This window comes from Haliotis asinina, chromosome 3 (assembly GCF_037392515.1).
Source record: "Haliotis asinina isolate JCU_RB_2024 chromosome 3, JCU_Hal_asi_v2, whole genome shotgun sequence".
NCBI classification, from domain to species: domain Eukaryota; kingdom Metazoa; phylum Mollusca; class Gastropoda; order Lepetellida; family Haliotidae; genus Haliotis; species Haliotis asinina.
The window spans coordinates 23,861,825-23,882,212 of NC_090282.1; the positions used below are offsets into that span (position 1 = coordinate 23,861,825).

Genomic DNA, 20,388 nt, shown 5'->3' on the forward strand with positions numbered 1-20,388 from the left:
AAAATGCTTGTGGTAGTTTGTTTTACAAATCTGCTGAGGAAATTCTTCTCTAGTTCCTCCTTAATTTTCTATGGATGTTATTAGTAATATTTGCTGGGAAGATTCTTTAGCTGAAATATTGCAGTGTGGCATTAAACAACAAACAAACATAATTAAGCATTTATTTATTAATAACAGTAAACAAAAAATATTAAATTGTCATATTCTTTCTGAAAGCTAAATTTGAACCCTGTGGTTGGCTTATATGATTCTAAGTTAACGTTTGATTAGCTCATCTCATTTTCATTTACCAGTTAGTATTGGTTTATTCCTATAGACAGTGGTTTGCATTACATTTTATAATGACAAGCATGGGATTTAGTCAAAGGGAAATAACTGTGATGAAACAGTATTAGTTAGCTTGGGACCTTAAGTTTTTAGACTTTCATTTTAGTCTGGTAATAGCCAAAATCTTTACGTATCCTTTATGAGGGCCTTAAATTTAGTCTGTAAATCTGACCACTGATTCAGGAGTAGACTTTGAGTGTCCATGTGTTTGATTTCTCTTCCATGTGTCTTTGTAGAGTCTTCCCAATGGATATCGAGAGCCTTCTCCGTACTTGTTCCAGACGAAGTCGGAGCCAGGGGAAATGAAGCAGGACCAACAGATCAATGAGCTTCAGCAAGCTGTGCTTCGGTTGGAGGCAGAGAAGGCAGACATGCAGAAAGAGATTCTAGTTGTAAGAACTTGTATTGTTTTGTAGTTATGAATTTATGTTGCCTTTGGGTCCACTGATGAGGTCAGATTCTATGTTTTTATGTTACGTTTTGTTGTTTAATGGTCCACTCAGCAATATTCCAGCTTACAGATGTTGGTCTGTAAATAAATGGGTCTGGAGCATTGATCCAGACAAATGAACACTATAATGCTCAGACATGCATCGGCCATGGTGAACCTGATCACCCAATCCACCAATGAACATTCGTGCTTGTTGAGTTGCTGAAGGCCAGTTGTATCCTGGATCTTCCTGGATTTGTGTCTGTAGTCAGTAATACTGTGTTATGGAAATCTGAGGGAACTCTAATTGTTGCAGTTTTAATATTGGGTGATTTGTAACATTGCTAACACTGTCAACCAGTGGCTTTTCTTAAGACTCATATCATTAAGAGGCTACCACAGTTTATTTGGATTTTTGCTGATTGAAGCATTTAACAACATTTACTCTCTCAAATGTTTAGTAGAATTCATGACTCTAGCAATAAAGTTGGTTCAACAGGAGTCCTTTGATCCATGACTGAAAATAGATTATTACCTCCCTTAATCATGCCAGGATCTGCTGAGGGTTTCAATTCCAGATGTTTCATGTGTTATCAATACAATGTCCTCTCTTGGGGTGTTCTCTCAAGTGGTACACATCTGCAGCCCTTGTCAGTCTGGGTTTTGACCCACATACAACTGATATTATGATAGGACAGACATCAAGCTCATTCACTGTCTCAGTTATATCTAAATCCTCAAGCAATATAAGTATGAGGGGAGGTTAATCAAACAGCGGAGTTCCTTCCAATATGTCCCAAATGGCATAAATTTCATGAACAGTAGGAAGTTGTTAATCTATTGCTTTTGTTTAAAAAAAGAATCTTAAAGAGGATTGAAACCTCAGTCAAACAGAACTGATGATTTGTCATGTCTCTTCCTTCATGTCTAGTTCAAAGAGAAGTCCGAGTTTCAACTTCTGAATGGAGCCATTAATCAGGAGGAGCTGATTGTGGAAAACAAACGACTCAGTAAGGAACTAGAAGACATGAAGAATGGAGAGGAAGTGAAACTGGAGCCAAAGTTGGAGCCACAGCTGGAGTCACAGAGTGAAACTAGGATTCAAAATGATCAAAATGGTGACAGTCCTCAACCCAAGGAAAAGGAAGATGGTCAAATTGAAGAAAAGGAAAGGTCCTCAGTGAAAGAAGAAGATCATTCAAGGATAGAGTTTTTAGAGAACCAGAATGTACAGCTACAAGATCAGTGTGCTGTGTTGAATGATGAGTTGGAGAAACTCCGGGAGACATTTGATGCAATATTAAAAGCTGGGGATGATCTCCAATCAGACTTTGACCAGCTTCAGACTGACAAGGAGCAGCTGCAGATAGAATTTGAAAGGGTTCTTCAGGAGAAAGATGAACTTGTGAAAGAAAACGAGTTTCTGTTGTCTGATGGTAATGCCCTTCATGAGGACCTGAAGAAGCTGGTGCATGAGCTGGAGAAGATGCAGGAGAAGTACAAGAAGGTTGTAAAGGAGAATGAGGACTTAGAGAGGAAGACTTGTGCAATTAATTTATCAGGGAAGGTTGGGGAGTTTACCAAGTTGCTAGAAGAAAGAGATAAGTTGGTGGTGAAAAATGAGGAGCTGGAGGCGACTTCGTCACGGTTGCAGCATGACCAGGAGATCCTGCTGGAGGAGGTTCAGAGTATGCAGGAGCAGATTAAGATCATGGAGACAGAGAGAGATCAGGTATGGAAATATTGGGTGACACATTCCTAATTGTTTTGTACTCCTTTACATTTATTTATGGCTAATATGTATTTCTGTATCTGACATTCACCATCCCCTCAGTATTTTGTGAATGTTAACTTCTGTGAATGTTGGGGATTCTGTGGTGCAATAGGTTTGCAATGATCATTGCCAGTGCTCATATATGCACTATCTGTTGCCTCCAAACCAATTCTTTACTAAATAGAGGTGTAGCTAGAATATTTCTGAAATATTCAGAAATCGACATTTCCTCACTCACTGAAAGATGTTATTCTCTGACTCATCATGTTTTGATCAATTTGTATCTGATAAATCTCCCAATACTTCACACTTTAAGAGGTGACTAAAATGCCCGATGGTTATATGTGAAAGCAGGCCACTTGCAAAGTATTTCATTGATCGTAATTGGTGTGTTAGTAATAAGTAGATAACCTGTTCTAGTGCAGTGTGCTTTGACATAGTTGATACATACCTTTTGTGGTTCAGTATCAAATGTCAGTTGAAAATACAAAACCAGTTGTATATTGCTGGAGCAGTGAAACCATGTTTACCTAAATTTCTTTAAATTGTTATGTCATTTAACACATGTTCAGAGCATATGTACCAAAACCCTTAATGGAATTCTGGTGTATATTCTTGGCACTCCTCTTAATTTTAGAAACTGTGATACTTTTCTGATGGTCCCCAGAATTTCAAGTTTCTGATATTGATCAAATATTCTATTATCAGTGTTTAACTTAAAATATTGTTGGTCAAATCCTATTTTCGTAATCATGTTTCCATGACATTGCCAGCTTCAAGCTGAAGTTGAGGAAATCGAGGGAGTTTTACAGCAACACGACATCCTGCAGCAGGACTATAGCCAGCTGGAACAGGACTACACTGAGCTCCTGAAGGACAAGGAGAAGCTTGAGCAGGACCTCATGGACAGTCAGACAGAGAACATCAGAATTGACGAAGCACCAGAAGACCATGCAAAGTTAGTGAAAGAGAATGAGGCCGTGATAGCAGAGAGAGATCAACTTCAAAAGACTGTGAGTGAACTGTGTAAAGCAAATACAACCTTGGAGGAAGACCTGAAACTTGTGAATACGGAACTGAAACAAGTGCAAAAGGATTTGGAACAGGTTCAGGCTGAATTGGTACATTCCAAGGAGCGTCTTGAGTCTGCTTCTCTCACAAATGGGGAGACTGAGACAAAGAAACAGGTTGTGAAGTCTGAGAGTGATAGCAAACCAGAAAGGTCACTCAAGATCAAGTCACTACAGACACAGATTTCCCATCTGCAGCAACAGTTAGCTGTACGTTTTTGATTGATTTCTATTCTTTTGGTCGAAACAAGACTGTTCCCTGTTGTGGTTGTTTGCTGTCTTGACTGAAGATGTTGACTGTTGTAAATATTTGCCGTGTCTGTGTTGAGTTTCTTTCAGTGTTTCGGTTGTCAAAGGAGTAGTCAAGAAATTAGCTCGGCTAAGGTTGTTAGGTAAACTAGCATTGATGTGGTTTGGGTGTGGGCTTGTGTGTGAAAGAGGTGAGTGGCCCTTGTTGGACGAGATAATTCCCAGCTAATGTAAGCTATGCACATGCATGCCTTAAAGCTAAGTGGGGTTTTAGCAATAACAGAAACTTTGCTTAAGGTACGATGACACTCTGTATGATTGGATGCACTGACTGCAATGTAATCTTAACATTGGGAAATGGGTATACTCACGACACACATCATTTAGCTCAACTGGGTGTAATTGCATTGAGATCACATGATCTATGATGACTCGAACAAACATTAGCATTAATGTGGAACTGTTACTGAACTGAATGGTTATGTGGTCAAGTTGAAACATGTATACAACTAGTGAACAAAACGATTATTGTTACAGTAATGGATTTATTTTGACTAATCGAAAGTGATTTAGTACTTTGCAGATCCAAGTCTCATAAAAATATATCCTTACATATGGTTTGATTGATTCTTGGACAGTATCATCAAAGGGTATTTAAATTCATTTCAATTGGTGGACTTTGGGTTTGATAGCTAGTTAGAAAAGTCATTATTGAGATTTTACAAGACATACTCCCAGTTGTGCACAAATCTGATAAAATTTCTGTTTCCTGATTTAACAAGTGTGTTGTTTCCTATTAACCAACTGTGTTTGTATCAAGTAATAGTTTTATATGAACTATGGATTACATAATCTGTATATTCTCCAATCCATATTAGCATGGGGACAAAATTCAAAATGTGGATTGTATTTTACCTAAGTAATATCAGCCAGCTTTCCAAAGTTGTCATGGATTTTTGTTTTGTTTATTTCCAGTACATTTCTCTTTGCTGTTTGACAGTTCTCATCATATTTTCCTGAGGAGCAATATATGATATATACAACATGAAGTATGTATGTTCCAGGAATTTGACCGTCAGCACCAGGATATTGTCAGTGTCTACCGAACTCATCTTATTAGTGCTGTACAGGTGAGTCACCTTGCTGCAGTTACAGTGTTCATTGGACCATCTTGGCTTAGCATTACTGGTATAAGGAGAGGTTATAAGCATCTATGAAGAGAGATAGTCTGTCTCACAGGCCCTGAATCCCATCATTTTCACTGCCGCCTGGTCTTTCGTCTGTCTCACAGTCCCTGAATCCCATCATTTTCACTGCCGCCTGGTCCTTTGTCTGTCTCACAGTCCCTGAATCCCATCATTTTCACTGTCGCCTGGTCCTTCGTCTGTCTCACAGTCCCTGAATCCCATCATTTTCACTGCCGCCTGGTCCTTCTTCTGTCTCACAGTCCCTGAACCACATTTTTTCCCCTACCGCCTGGTCCTTAGTTTGTCTCACAGTCCTTGAATCACATCATTTTCACTACCGCCTTGTCCTTTGTCTGTCTCACAGTCCCTGAATCCCATCATTTTCACTACCGCCTGGTCCTTAGCCTGTCTCATAGTCCTTGAACCACATAACTTTCCCTTTTACCAAGCCCTTTCTGCAATCGTAAAACCATAATGAAGCATGTATAGATTATTTCAGGTTTTGAATTTTTGTTCTCCCTCGTACTCCTTTTCAGTTTATATGGGTTTGTTTGTTACTATCAACATTTGTTATATTCAGAGATGAAGTGTCAGTACCTAGCCCTCTCTGCAATTCATAACCCCTAATTGAATCAAGTCTAGATTCCCATCTGACCAAGGCTCCTTTTCAGTTTAAATGGGTTTATATTTGTTGCAATCAAAAGTCGTAGTCTACTGACAGGAATGAATTTTGTGGAATTTAGAAAGTTGTGAAGTACAATACTGACAAATGTGTGAACTGCAAACTTCTTTGTTTTTCAGTGCCAGGTTTTGTTACAGATTCTTTGACTGTTTTCTAATGTTGACTAGATAATGGTATTAGAATCTGGACTGAAAGAAGTTTTTATCTTTAAATTTGTCAGTATTCAACTCTATGCTCAATAAAGGTTAATTGTTTTATAATTAGTACCATTACCTAGTCTCTCTATGTGTGACAGACATCCACTAGAAATAAGCACTAGGCTGCTTTCATGAGGGTAAGCAACTTAGCTGAAGACAAGTACTGGCAAACAAAGATAAGTTGGATTGGCGCAGAGAATGCGTTTTCAAGAAGTGGACAATGCACTGCAATTACCAAACCCATTTGGTTTGTGAAAGGTAGAGCAGATGAAGGCTAGAACATGTACAGTGCATGACGATGAAATTGATTCTGAGCATAGGAGTTTGCTGAGACAAGCCAAGCACGTCACTCATCATAGTACACTTGGTTGTGTACAGCCATGGTCCCTTTCGCTCACAATGACAAGTGCAAGTGGGTGGCACTCATATTAACCAATGTTCAATTGTCAGGTCAGTGCTCAACTTATCCTTGTTTGCCAGTAAGAATTGATACCACTCCTCAGTAATTGGTAGCATTTGAGGGCAGTCATTCTGAACCAGTTGTCAAGGTTTCACTGAAGCACGAACCCAGCCTTTGACATGATGAGTGAACACTGTAAACACTGGACTACACCACTGCCAAAATGTAACGTTTAATGTGTATTCCAGGGCCACATGGATCCTGATGTGAAACAAGCTTTGCACCAAATCATCGAACTACGCAGCATGGAACAGTTCTGTTGACCGCTACCACCAGCCACCTTCAGACACCAGCGCACTTGCAATGTGATATTGTACTACACCACACCATGGGACTGGTGTCATAGATAATTTATGGAAATAGAGTCTGTATGTGAAAATATGTTTTATTTGCTTAACAATTCAAGTTCTTTCATTTTAAGAGTTTAATGAGGACGTGTAAATGTGAAGTGTGCATCTGTTGAAGTCAACTACCAGTATGAATCGGTTAAGATTCTTGACTGAAATCAATTTGGCAATTTGATGGATGGCCATTGTGAAAACAAAGCGTCAGTATGTAACCATTGTTAAACAAAATGTTTGTTTCATTCATTTTAATGTAGTTGAGGAATATCAGATATTTACATTAACTCTTGGTGTTGTAAGAGTACTCAACATCTTTTAGTATTGATGCTCAGGATTTTAAATACAAATTTGGGGTACTAGAATATTTCTCCACATTAAGTCTTATCGTGTTTAAAGCTTTTTTTAACACCAGGTTCTGTAACTTAAGATTGATGATTTTAGATATTGGAGGTTGCTTGCCTTTCAAATCATTCCACACATTTACATCATCTAATGTTTTTTAAGAAGTTTTACATGTCATGTTGTGTTTGATGTGGAAGAAACTTTTGCAGACAAAACAGTTACATTCTATTCATGTGTTTCCTCTGTGTCAAAAATATGTCTTTTTAACCCCAAACTGTAACACCTTATGTACATATGGAGCAAACTAAAACTAATCAAGCACAATGCCTCAGTGGGAGGTGTTTTTTAATAACTCCTTTTAAATAATTTATGTAGAATACTAACAGTAAGAGACCTTATGGGTTTATGATTAGGGTCGTTGGTTGTGGGGATAGTTTTAACTGATGAACCCTTACATTAGAAGAGAAATGAATGGATGCACTTGTCATGTCTGTACACATACAGGTTGGGTGCTAAATATTTCATTTTATTTCTTGTGTTTTATCGAATTCTGTTGTTACATAATTGGTATCACATGTGTTTGTTCAACTTGAATATACCTCAAACTTTACCAAGTATTTTCCGTCACAGGATATAACATTATCTGATTATTTTTATCGCTGCACATGCAAGTTAAACCAAAGCTTGTATTAGATGCGTTTAGTTTAAACAATAGAAATAGAACATATGTAATAGCAAACTGGAAGAAATTAAACCTGTACCTCAGCCACTGATGCGTTGTGTTGGAAAAGTGCTCAGTAATTTTAGTGTGAACAAAATAGAGGCTGATTGTAAATATAATATTTTCCTAAAAGCTGGCTCTGCTTTCATGCAGTGCTTTTGGCCATGACTAGGAACAGAAAATATTTTAGCTATATGTTGTAAAGACTGAACACTCTGAAAGGACTCACTTTCTATAATAAGTAATCACTGGTAGTATCATCTGTCAGGAGGTAGACTGATACTTTCCCTAAATTATTGTATAATTTCTTAAATTTGGGTTCTGTCCTCCTTTTTACAAATTAATTGTCCATTGCTTCCATTATTTTAGAGATGTTGTGAGTGGTATAAGTGGTCATTTTCTGGAAGTCTGTCAGTATATGTTGACTCTCGCTAAAACAGATTAGGTAATCTTGAGTCACTAGATTTTTCATCCTTTGAGCTGAAGACCCTATGTCAATGTGTTCATGTTGAAGGTGACATCGATACCTGTTTATGGAATTTTCAGCTCATATGTGTTGATTTGTCTGATTTATGGCAAGCAAATTAAATATGTGAACTTGAAAATGGTATTTTCAAGAACCTGTTCATAAATAATGTTTGATACTTCTTTTATTTACTATGAAGGGAGTCTTCCCCAGTACATTCCAGTTGTTTTATTGAATATTCTTTTATATTTGATAGGGTATACCTATAATATGTCATGAAAGTTTTGTCTCAGATTTTAATATTATACACTGTTTGTCATTTATATAATAAGTTTTGTTTTGAAAGAATTTTTGTGTGAATTTAACATCATATAGGCATTCCCCATCTCCTTCATTTGCAGCACAATGTTACAGAATCAAAAGCAAGTATATATACAAATATATACATGTATACTCACATGCAAGCATGCATATCATCATATCATATTCATCTGAAAATACGAACATCAGAACTGATCAAGAGGGTTAATCCTTGCTTCAGAGACCATAGTTCATGTCTGTGTGTTGCATGGAATCCTTTCAAGGTTTGTACCTTTGGTATGTATTTCCTACCATTGTGTACCTTTGGAATGTATTGCATACCATTGGGGTTTGTACGTTTGAGATGTATTGCATACCATCATGGTTGGTACCTTTGGGATGTACTGCATACCATCGGGGGGTTGTTCCTTTGGGATGTACTGTATACCATCAGGGTTTGTACCTTTGGGATGTATTACATGTCATCAAGGATCTTTCTTTTGATATGTATTGCATACATTGAAGGTTTTCTGCTTTGGAATGCATTGCATGCCATGAAAGATTCATATATTTGGGATGTATTGCATACCACCAAGGTTCAAATACATTGCATTCCCTTCAACGTTCATTCCTTTAGGATGCATTGCATGCCATCAAGGTTGAATCATTTAGGATGCATTGCATACCATCAAGGATAAGTCCTTTGAGATGCAATGCATACCATGAAGATTTGTCCCTATGGGATTCATTGCACATTGCAAGAGCCATACCTTTGTGTACAGAGGCATACCATCAAAGCTTGAACCTTGGTGAATCATTCCATACCATCAGGTGCTGTTCCATGAGAAACAGTCTGTACCAGTTTCCTTCCTCTGAGCACCTTGATACTGACCTTGGCATAAACTGAGACTTGCCAAAGGGTTATGATTTTGATATCATGATTACAATTCAGTGCTAAGATAATAGTGTATGTATGCAGGGGTTAAATAATTCCATCACCTGAAGCCCGAACCTGAGGTCAGTTTTCACTTTGGGCAATCAGATAATAATATCAAACCTATTTATGCTCTACTAGATACTGTCTGCTTATGGTTTCAAACTGCAAATAAACTTCATTTCATTTCACAACTGCTCAAAATGTAGCTGTTAAATCTGACAATGTTAACAAAGTCTTTCTGGCTGTTTATCACTTCTCAATAAATAGTATACTAAGCATTAACATCAAGTACCACGTTGATTTATTCTTTCCTAATTACATTATTATTATGTCTAAAAAATCAAGACAAGTGGAAAATTAGTAGGGACCGGTTACTTTCTTGAAGTCACTTGCCCTGTGGCAAATGCCTTGTGGCAAGGGACTTTAAAAAGGAAACTGAGCCCCTGGTATGGCCCAAAGTCAATGATTAATATCAAGTCTAACACGTAACAAACAACATTCAGTTAATGTCAGTATAACTGATACATGTCTCAGTTGATTTATGAAACTGATGGAAGTAGAAAACATGTAATGCATGCTGACTGGTAAACTTAGTGGTAAAATACATGAGGAATTCTTGATGTATAGTGCATGGTTGTGAGTTCTATATCTGCTCGTTCATATTGACTTTTATTTACAGAGTATCAAGTTGTAAAATAAGAATTTGAGAGCTATTTTTAGATAAATAATGTTGATTCATTCCTGCCATTCACTGTTGTGAATCAATATCCATTATGATATAGAGTATATAACATATACTGAACAGCAAAAGAAACGCAAGTGTTTTTTGTCAAGTTTAAAAGAAGACATAAACATGAGTGCTTACTTTTATGAGATTTCATTTTTTCTAAACTTGTGTTTCTTTTGCTATTTGATATATTTACGAAGGTTTACAGACGTCAAGCATTGAGTGATCGTACTTGAAGACTTATTTTCCTTAATCTTTGAATCACAAGTGAAATTTTGATTGTTATTGGTTGTACTTGCCAAATGTTCTGTAAGGTCTTCAAATGAATTATTGACTACTCATGTGACACTCTGCCTGAACTCAACCTACCACAGTTTGTCTCAGCTATTTGTTAATGCCATTTTCAATGCAAGTTGCATTCAGTAGAAGTCCCAGTTGCCACTGCACAATTTTATTGTTATTGTTTACTGTTGGACGTAAAAAGTTAAGGATGCTGAAAAGACTAGGGAATATTTTTAGCTGTGGATGTGAGAAACAGTGTAAAAAAATAATATTCGTCAAATTTTTCAATTTCGTTATCTTTTTTGTTCAGTACAAATACGTATCGTGATGAAATTCTCCAGTGTCTCTAACTGCCAGAACCTGTATGAGCAAGTCAGTCAGTATAACCTCTCCACATATCTCGAACTGTTCTCTGACACAAACTGTATTTAATGCACTCGGAGTTCATGAGGTGTACAGCGACGTGTCGAAATACAGTCAAGTCACGTTGATCCAACATGTATGGTATCCCTACTAAAGCATGTAAGGGAGAGACTATATTTGAGAGGTTTGACACAAGTACTGTCATCATAGCCAGCTTATTGTTAGTGCTTGATAGTAATTACGAACAGTATTGATAAGTTTCATAATATTTCAGCAACAGTGTAAGTACCTTATGGTCACAGCTACACATAAGTTGCCACTAACATGGGTTCACCTTCACAGGGCTTAAATCTGCTAACCAGGAGATTGTATTGTAGGCTGTGGAAAGCGGTCATCATTAAGCTGTGCATTTTTACTTTCAGACTTTTGGAACAAATAACAAAGAATTCCCTTCTGGTGCACTGTACAAAATGGATGCCTAAGACTAAATAAAGTGAAATGTTTCTTGGGCATCGGTGCATCACATTTATTTGTGTGCATAACAGGTTTTTATTGCCATTTGAAAAAAAGTAATTTTGACTTGGCTGTGTCCCAATCATCAATTTGTCCACTATAAGAATGTGTGTTTGTAAGAACAAGTGTGGCTGAATCTACAACTCATTAACACGTGCTAAACTATCCAAGCTGTATTTTTGAGAGGAAAAATAAAACTGTGTTCCTCCCTCATCACATTTTTTCAAATCAAAACTTGAAAATAATTCATACCACCCTCGTCTCTTTTGAAAAAAATGTGCCCAAGAAACTTTTTATTATTTTTATGCAGCCTGATATTGTTCTATAGATAGATTCACCTTACAAGTGAGAGATTTGGGTTTTGGGCTGCTTTTAGCAATTTTCCAGCAACATCATGGTGGGGGACACCAGAAATGGGCTTTTCACATTGTTTGTACCCTAGTGGGGAATCAGTCATGGGCCTTCAAACTGTGTCGTATACTATCAAATCCTGTTGCATGTTTATGATGTAGGATACAGTTTATATGCAAGCCAATTACAAAGTGAGCAGCTTAGAATACAGAGAGTGGAATTTTGTCCATTTTCAACTACATGTAAGCTGTACATTGGAATTTGAACACTTCTGAACAAATGTAATGATGGATAGGTATGTGCCAGATATTCCAGTGACTATATGATGTCATCTGACTGTAAGTATTCATGATGTGCTCAGTAGTATCAGCAAGAGAGAATCACCTACAAGCAAAGCCCAGAATAACATCATCCTTATGTGGTGGAGATTCTGACGAAAACTAATCGCTTTTATGATGAGGTTGAGCAGGAATATGAAAAAGAGGTGTCCTTTTTTATATCTTGTGAAGTTGAAGTTAGGCATATATTTAGTTTTGTATTTATCTTTTCATGGCCTTAGAATGATTCATGGCTGTAGATACCCTGAAATGTGAAGTCCTCATGTCTTATTTCTGCTGAACACTGTACAGTTTTATTAGGACTGTTTACGTCAGACAGTAAATGTATGTGATTCTTTGTGGGCATAATTGGCTTGACCTGTGTACAAGAATATAAATTGAAGTTGTAATCATGCTGGTGAAGACGAAATGTTCTGACTGCAGTTAGAAATTGTTTGTTTAGCATGCTAGTAGGATCTGTGATATGGTTACAAATTACTGATATTTGTAAGGATGTTTGCAGGACACTGATTTGGTGAACATGTGATGCAATTATCTGCATAATTCGAGAAGTTGTAATATTGTGCCGAAGTTGTGACAAAGTCACTAAGTATCATCATGTACTGTTTTATGTACAAGGGTGCTTGAAAGCACATAATGTGCCAACAGCCAGTCAAACTGTTAAGTCAAACATAAAAACGCACCTACAAAATTGTCAAATATTTTATTACAATTTGATTTTGATACGTGACAGAAAACAAACACCTGTCCAATATATTCGTCATATGTTCCATATATATCATCTGAACTGTTATTTTGTCACACCATGAATACTTGTAATATCAGACATAGTACCTTGTAGAGGTTCTTTTTGATAAAACCAAATTTCATGTATACTGCCATGGAGATCTTCACAAAAGTCAACATTTTGATTTTTATCTCAAGAACAGTACTCCAGCATGAGGTTTGATTTGAGTTGATAGGTCTTAATCAATTCAAATAAATCAAATTCACTTATGATTCATTTTAGTTGATCCCCAAGGAAATTATTACAAATATATTTCCACATGCAAGGATTAAGTTTGTCTAGTGGCATCATAGACACAAGCATTTTATATTTATAAACATATATATCTATGTATCTATACATATCACATATTGAGTAACCTCACACATATGCTCATATACTTATTTGAACAAAGAATAAATTATAATGTGTCTTCAAAGTTTCTGTTGTTTTTGACTACACAGGATTCTGTACCTTCAAGCTGTCACTAAAGAGAATTGTGACAATGAAGTACTTCGTGTGGGAGGTTGTAAAACTCATTCTGAATCTTCCCAGTCAAACAAAATGGGTTCAGACACAATCTCCAAGTGAGGAATCTCACCCTGTCCTTTGATCTGTGTTTGCTATTTTCACTCTGCCCTCGTCAGTATGATAGTTGCATGTAAATAACCTTGACTGGACCAGACAGTCCAGTAATTTTTACTGTGAGCACTGATCTGGCCAACTGGGATACAATGACATAGGACAACCAAGTAAGTGTGCCTGACCACCCAATGCCATTAGGCATCTGCTGAAGATTATTTCTAACTTTGACTTGTAGGTGACATTAGCTGAAGATCATTTCTAACTTTGGCTTGTTGGTGACATTAGCTGAAGATCAATTCTAACTTTGGCCTGTTGGTGACATTAGCTGAAGATCATTTCTAACTTTGGCCTGTTGGTAAAATTAGCTGAAAATCGTTTCTAACTTTGGCCTGTTGGTGACATTAGCTGTAACTTGACCACTAGACTTCCTGCAGATCATCATATACTGAACAGCAAAAGAAACACAAGTTTCGATAAAAATGAAGTCTCACAAAAGTAAGAGTTTATGTTTATGGAATGTTCGTGGTAAAGTGATGTAATAATCCCAGATGGGATGATGTTATGCAACTACATGTTGATATGAGATATCATCACAGACACACCCAAAGTGCACCCAAACCATAATTTTAGCACATGCATCCACTGTGCGGAATGGAAAGCATGCATTTCACTGAGGTATCCTGCATGAATTTTTGTGTAAAAAAAAATTCAGTACTGACACTTGGAGGTGTATATGCTACACAAACAATGCCTAAACTGCCGACTAAGCAGAGGGGAATGGCCATTGGAAAGTTGCACAGAGGTAGCTCTGCAACCTCTGTAGTTAGACAAGTGGGCTATCATCTTGCCGCTGTTACTCACCGTCATCAACAAACTGGGGTTGCTGCTGATCGTCCCCACACTGGATGGCCACCAGTAACAACTCGTGCGGAAGATTGGTTCATATGTGTCACTCATCTAAAGAACCAAATTTAAGCAGCAACAGTAACAGCAGCCTTAGTTCCGGGGTCAAGGGGAGCAGTGTCCAGTGATACAATTAAGCGGCATCTTCAGGCTACTAGAATCCACCGGCAACACCCATTTTGACACACCAACAATGCCAGTGATGTTTACAGCCCTGAAAAAGCCAGGGTGATGATGGATCATCTAGCTCAGAACAACATTTGTGTTCTTCCATGGCCCTCTCTTTCGCGAGATATGGCTCTGATTGAACGTTCTGGGATGAAATTGGGCACAGGATAGCTGCAGGTAGACAGCCACTCACACTTGCACAGCTGGAACAGAGATTGTGTGGAGGGAACCACTTGCCTCAGTCATTCTTTCAGACTCTAGTGAACTCAGTGAGGTAATGTTGCACAGCCTGTGTGCAAGCTCAAGGTGGCTATTAAAGAAACAGTCACTTTCCACATTCAGGGGTATATCTGTACTGTTTTGGTCCAGTCACGTAAAATCCGATAGTCTAAAGAAGTGGTGAAGCCGAAAGGCTGAGTTTCGGAGTGTCTTCTGACTCTGGAGTCTTCCAAAAAGAAATCAGAACTGTCTTAAGAGACATACCTACCTGCAAGAACTGTAGTGATGATATCATAGTATATGGCAGAACCACTGAAGAACATGATTTAGCATTTGATGCTGTCAGATACTGAGAGACAGAGGTTTAACACTTAACAAGGAAAAGTGTGAGTTCTACAGAGACTTTGGTTTAATCTTCAGTCAAGAATGTGTGTCACCTGACCCCAAGAAGGCTGATGTCATACAGAATACAGACAAACCAGGAAATGTCAGAGAGGTCAAAAGCTGGACTATTCATCAAAGATTATGCAACAACATCAGATCCCCTTCGAAGACTCACCAAATGAGCCTGTGAATGGAACTGGACAGATGAGCAAGACAGTGCGTTCGACACTTTGAAGGAAGCTCTGTCTAACAACTGTGTAAACCATCGAGAGCAATGTTGACACAAAACGACAAGGTTAGCTATGGATCTGACAAAACAGCTGGAAGAACTTAAAACATGTGATGGCCAAGCAGAACAATGACATCATCAGGAGTGATGAACTCATGGAAATCAGTCGTATCAGTGATGAACTCACTTGCCATGGTGACAACATACATCTCAAGGGTCGACAGATTGTTATCCCTGAATCCTTGAGGGAGCAAGCGCTAAGACTTGCACACGAGGGTCATCAAGGTATCCAAAGGACAAAGGCATTAATTCCATCAAAAGTTTCGTTCCCCAAACTTACCGAGCATGTTGAACATGGTCAAAAGATGTTTGTCCTGTCAAGCTACAACATACAGCAACACTAAACCGATGGAACCTCTGGAATTGTCAGACATGCCGGAACACAGTGCAGATTTCTGTGGACCAATACCTTCAGGGGAGTATTTGTTCATAGTTACTGATGAACATTATCGACATCCAGTGTCGAGCAAAACAGTAATCCCAGTCCTGGACAAGATCTTTCGGACACCAAAAGAGCTCAAGACTGATAATGGCAGTCCTCAAGATTTCGCCAACTTTGTACAATACAAAGGATTCAAACACAGACAGATTACCCCTCACTGGCCTTGTGTTAACTCACAGGCTGAGAGTTTTAACAAGCCGATGATGAAGGCCATTAGATCCACCATCCTGGAAGGAAAAAAACTGGAAGCAGGAGCTCCAAGCCTTATCTCAATACAGGTCAACTCCACACATCACAACAACAGTTGTCCCATATGAACTAATGTTTTGACGCTTCAGCAGAATGAAATTGGAACCAAAGTAGTGTCTGACGACATCGAGATGATTGTCAGAGCAAATGACAACTGTGCAAAGCTGAAAATGAAGCAATATGCAGATACCAGAAATAAGACGTCACACAGACAGTTCAGTGTTGGGGACACTGTATTGTTAAAGCAAGAGGGCAACTCCAGTAAGTTGTCTACCCCATGGCAGCCGGTTCCACAGATAAAACTGTGAGTGAGATCTCAAGAACAGTTCAATGGACCTTCCTCGTAGACTTTCAAGACTTCCCTTGAATGTTTTTCCATAAGTAATTTCTTCATTACTACTTTTATATATTTCAGACACTAAGACATTCATGTCATGGTCAAACTGAGTCTTGAAAATATTTGTGCATTTCAACAACTACAGATCAAGATGTGAAGAGAGGTTGACTGTTCGTGTTTTTGTTGACATCTTAAATTATGACCTTTACTTTCATTACTTTTTAAGTTTGATTTGATAATATACAGTGGGGGTTATGTCACCTTAGTGACAATGCTTGTTCTGCTTCAATGTGACATACATGGTAGTTGATTATCCTGCTTCATTGTGACATACACTACATGGTAGTTGATTATCCTGCTTCATTGTGACATACATGGTAGTTGATTATCCTGCTTCAATGTGATGTACAGGGGTGTTCAATATGCTGCTTCAACATGAAATACAAAAGAGTTGTTTTTCCTACTTCAGTGTGACATACAAGGTAGTTGATTATTCTGCTTCAATGTGACATACAAGGGCAGTTTATTACTAGTATTGTTTCAATATTGCTCAATATCCAGCTTCATGTGACATACAAGGCTTGTTGATTACTCTGCTTCACTTTGACACAGAAGGTCAGTTGTCGATCCTGCTCAAATGCGACATACAAGGTAGTGGATTATACCGCGACACATGACATTATTTTGTTTCAATCTCATCTAAAATGATACATAGAAAAATACTGTTTCATGGTATAAACGCCAAACAAGGGCATAAAAACACACATATCCCTCATGCTACTGCTCTGCCTGCTACAATGAGGAAGTGGGTATTATGTTACACAGCTTTTAGCTACTAGTATATTCCTGAAATATGACCACAGGTGACACCAGAACTATGCTTGTACTCAAGCTGGGAGTCTAACCAAGTTTTTGGCTTTAAAATTTGTTAAAATCTAAATACTTTAGATATTTGAATACTTACCTTACCATAGGTCTATAGCATATTACCTCAAGCTTTGTTTAGGAGATCTGACAGAGTTGAATTGCTATTCAATCTTGAATGGCTACCTTGCAATCTACAACTGTCATGATACGGAAGTATCTGAATCTCCCCACTGCGCATGCGTTCAGACTCCAAGAGAACTTCACTTTTACTTCTCAATCCGAAGAGTCTATTGTGGGGAGGAGCATCCAGCATTGGGAGGGACTAATTTTTTACTTACCTTACCATAGGTCTATCGCATATGGATGCAACAGACAGGACGTTGCTGCAGGACTCCAGAGGACCATCAGAGTCTATCATCCCACATATGCCTCTGGGCAGCCGGACCACTACTGATTCACTGTACACCGGCCTGCTGCAACAATCTCTCGTGAAGGTCAACTGGAACCAGAATCAGTGTTCTAGGTCACGTACTAACCAATGGAGGGGTACGGTACATTATCTCACGTAAGAACAAGATCCCCACAGACCAAGGTAAGTAAGATCGTACCTTATAGGGCGGAAGGATGCGTGAGTTGCTGTGCTACCACCAATGGTCCTAAAGACTGCAGTCCCGCAAGTAATGCCAAGCAAACATTGTAGAGGACCGCCAGAAGCATCCAGCCATAATGTCGGGAACTGTACAGTTTCTGTGCAGGACCATTGTTGATGCTAATGCTCGAATTTCGTGCAGGTTGTTAGATGATGGGTGCAGAAAATTCTGTGTGTCGTAAGACGCCAGGATGTCTGCCTCAACCATAAGGCTACTGTGTTCCTGGTGACTTCTCCTCTAGTAGTCATGGAAAAAGGGAGAAACAACCTCTTCCTAGTTCCCCGACGAGGAGAGGACTTCTTGATATATAATCTGAGGGCTCGAACCGGACAAAGTAACTGCTCTTCCGGATCCTCTGGTCTAATGATGGCAGTAAGAGGGGGGATGGTGAGTAACCTGTCTGGTTGACTTGGCAGCTGGTTCTTTGCTAGGAAATCCCAGAGAAGGCCCAAGTGTACAGCCCCATGTCTGGTCTGTTCAAACTGGACCCTAGTCACATCCAGCGTGTGAATTTCACTAACTCTCGCTGCGGCAGCACAGCGTTCAGGTCCCACGTAGGCCGCCGGAAGTTAACCTTTTGGTCCTCCAACTTGAACGCCTTCAACATAGCAACCAGTTCCGGGATCTTCGAGACCTTCCTATCTCCTCTGACAGCTAACGCTGAATTTAATGCTGACAGGTAAGTCCCAATGGTACTGCCCCTGAGTTTCCTCGACACCACAAATAACATAAAAACTCTGCCAGGAACTGAGGTGACGCTAACAATGGGTCCTGTGACTTTTGGGCACAAAACTTCTCAAATGTCGCCTACTTGTCATCATAGTGATCGAGTGGAAGTTCTGTGCGCCCAGGCAATGATCTTCGCAACTTGAGATGAGTACCCCTTGGTCCTCAAAGTCCTTGAAAGATGGTCCAGGCGCATAGATGAAACCACGCCGGCCGGGTCCGGGTACAGTGTCTGACTGTGGGGATGGCATAGCAACTGATCCCACTCTGGAAGCTGGAATGGATCTTTTCCTGCGAGGCAGCACAACTCTGGGAACCACGTCCTCCCTGGCCACCAAGGCGTGACCAAAAGCAGACGGATCCTCCCTGTGAGCTTCAGTTTTGCCACTACTGCTGGTACTAGCACTGTCGGCGAGAAGACATACGCGTCCAGCCCCTCCCAAGACATCGACAGAGCGCTGACAGCCCAAGCTGCCTGGTCCCGTATTGGAGACACGTACACTGGAAGTTGATTGTTGTTGAGTGTTGAACTTCGTGGCAAATAGGTCTATCAGTGGGTGCCCATGATCCTGACATATGAGCTGAAACATCTCTGGGTGAAACATCTCTGGGTGAAACATCTCTGGGTGAAACATCTCTGGGTGAAGCATCCACTTGGTCGGGGACGGCTTCGCTGGTTGGGAGAGCACATCTGCTAGGACGTTTCTGCAGCCTGGGATATGACAAGTTCTGGCCTCAATGTCGTTTGTGTCAAGAATGCTTGCTTAGCGGAACATTTGATCCAGCAGGGAATTGGACCTGGTTGTCCCCTGTCTCAAAATCAGCCATACCACCGTCATGTTGTCTGAGACAATCAATAGGTTGGAGCGGCGTAGTAGCAGCACCCAGTGCTCAAGATTGTTGATGTGCCATCCTGCTTCTACGTCGGACCAGAGCTCCGAGGCTGTCTGATCACTGAGGTGTGCACCCCATCCCTGGAGTGATGACAAATAGTTTGTGGTCCTGCACAAACTTGGTCAAGCAAACTCTGTTGCAGACGTTCGACTCTATCGTCCACCACCACAGGTGTTGGTGCAGATGTACCAGAAGCAACAGCTGTGTCGTAACATCGTCTGCCTGTATGTACGAGAGGAGTTACTTCTTTAATAGCTGTAGCATCAGGCGCCCTCTGTGTGTTAAATCATGCGCCGGGAAATTTTCTCCCACTGAGAGGGATCCGAACACGGTCGTCCTGTGCCTATGAACACCAATTCCTGCGTGGGATGCAACTTTTCCTGGTTGATTATCCACCCTAACTGCTCTAGGAGACGGATGGCAAAGTCTAGCTGTCTGCGTAGCAACTGAAGTTCGAACTGGTTGAGCAGGCAATTGTCTATGTATGGGTTGAACTCAATCTGCCTGATATGAAGAAACCGACTGACAGGCGTCTGGTATATAGCCACGGGGCCATTGAAATGCCAAACGGCAGGACTCACCACTGGTAATGTCGACCCTTGAATACAAACCTCAGAAACTTCCTATGAGCCGGGTAGATAGGGACGTGCAGATACGCATCCTGTATGTCGAGACTGCACAGCAAAGTTTCAAGGACCAACTTGAAGTGCAGCTGTTCCAGAGATACCATCTTGAAGTGAGGAGGCTCCATCAAGTAACAATCATTGAACTCCGCCATGTTGTGGATCATGCATAACTTGTCGGCGTTCTTCTTGGGAATGAGGGAGATCGGAGAGTAGGACCCTGGTG

At 39.7% G+C, this 20,388-nt stretch overlaps 1 protein-coding gene across 1 annotated transcript in view; it reads left to right on the forward strand.

Moving 5' to 3' along the window:
* Positions 1-6,719, forward strand: part of LOC137277723 (ankycorbin-like) — a 64,482-nt gene extending 57,763 nt beyond the window's left edge. Inside the window, exons 18-22 of the mRNA XM_067809613.1 lie at positions 564-719; positions 1,689-2,489; positions 3,305-3,811; positions 4,915-4,980; positions 6,565-6,719. Of these exons, the coding sequence (XP_067665714.1) occupies positions 564-719; positions 1,689-2,489; positions 3,305-3,811; positions 4,915-4,980; positions 6,565-6,639 (1,605 nt within the window). The 3' untranslated portion in view covers positions 6,640-6,719. The remainder of the gene's footprint in view (positions 1-563; positions 720-1,688; positions 2,490-3,304; positions 3,812-4,914; positions 4,981-6,564) is intronic.
* Positions 6,720-20,388: the final 13,669 nt, after the last annotated feature.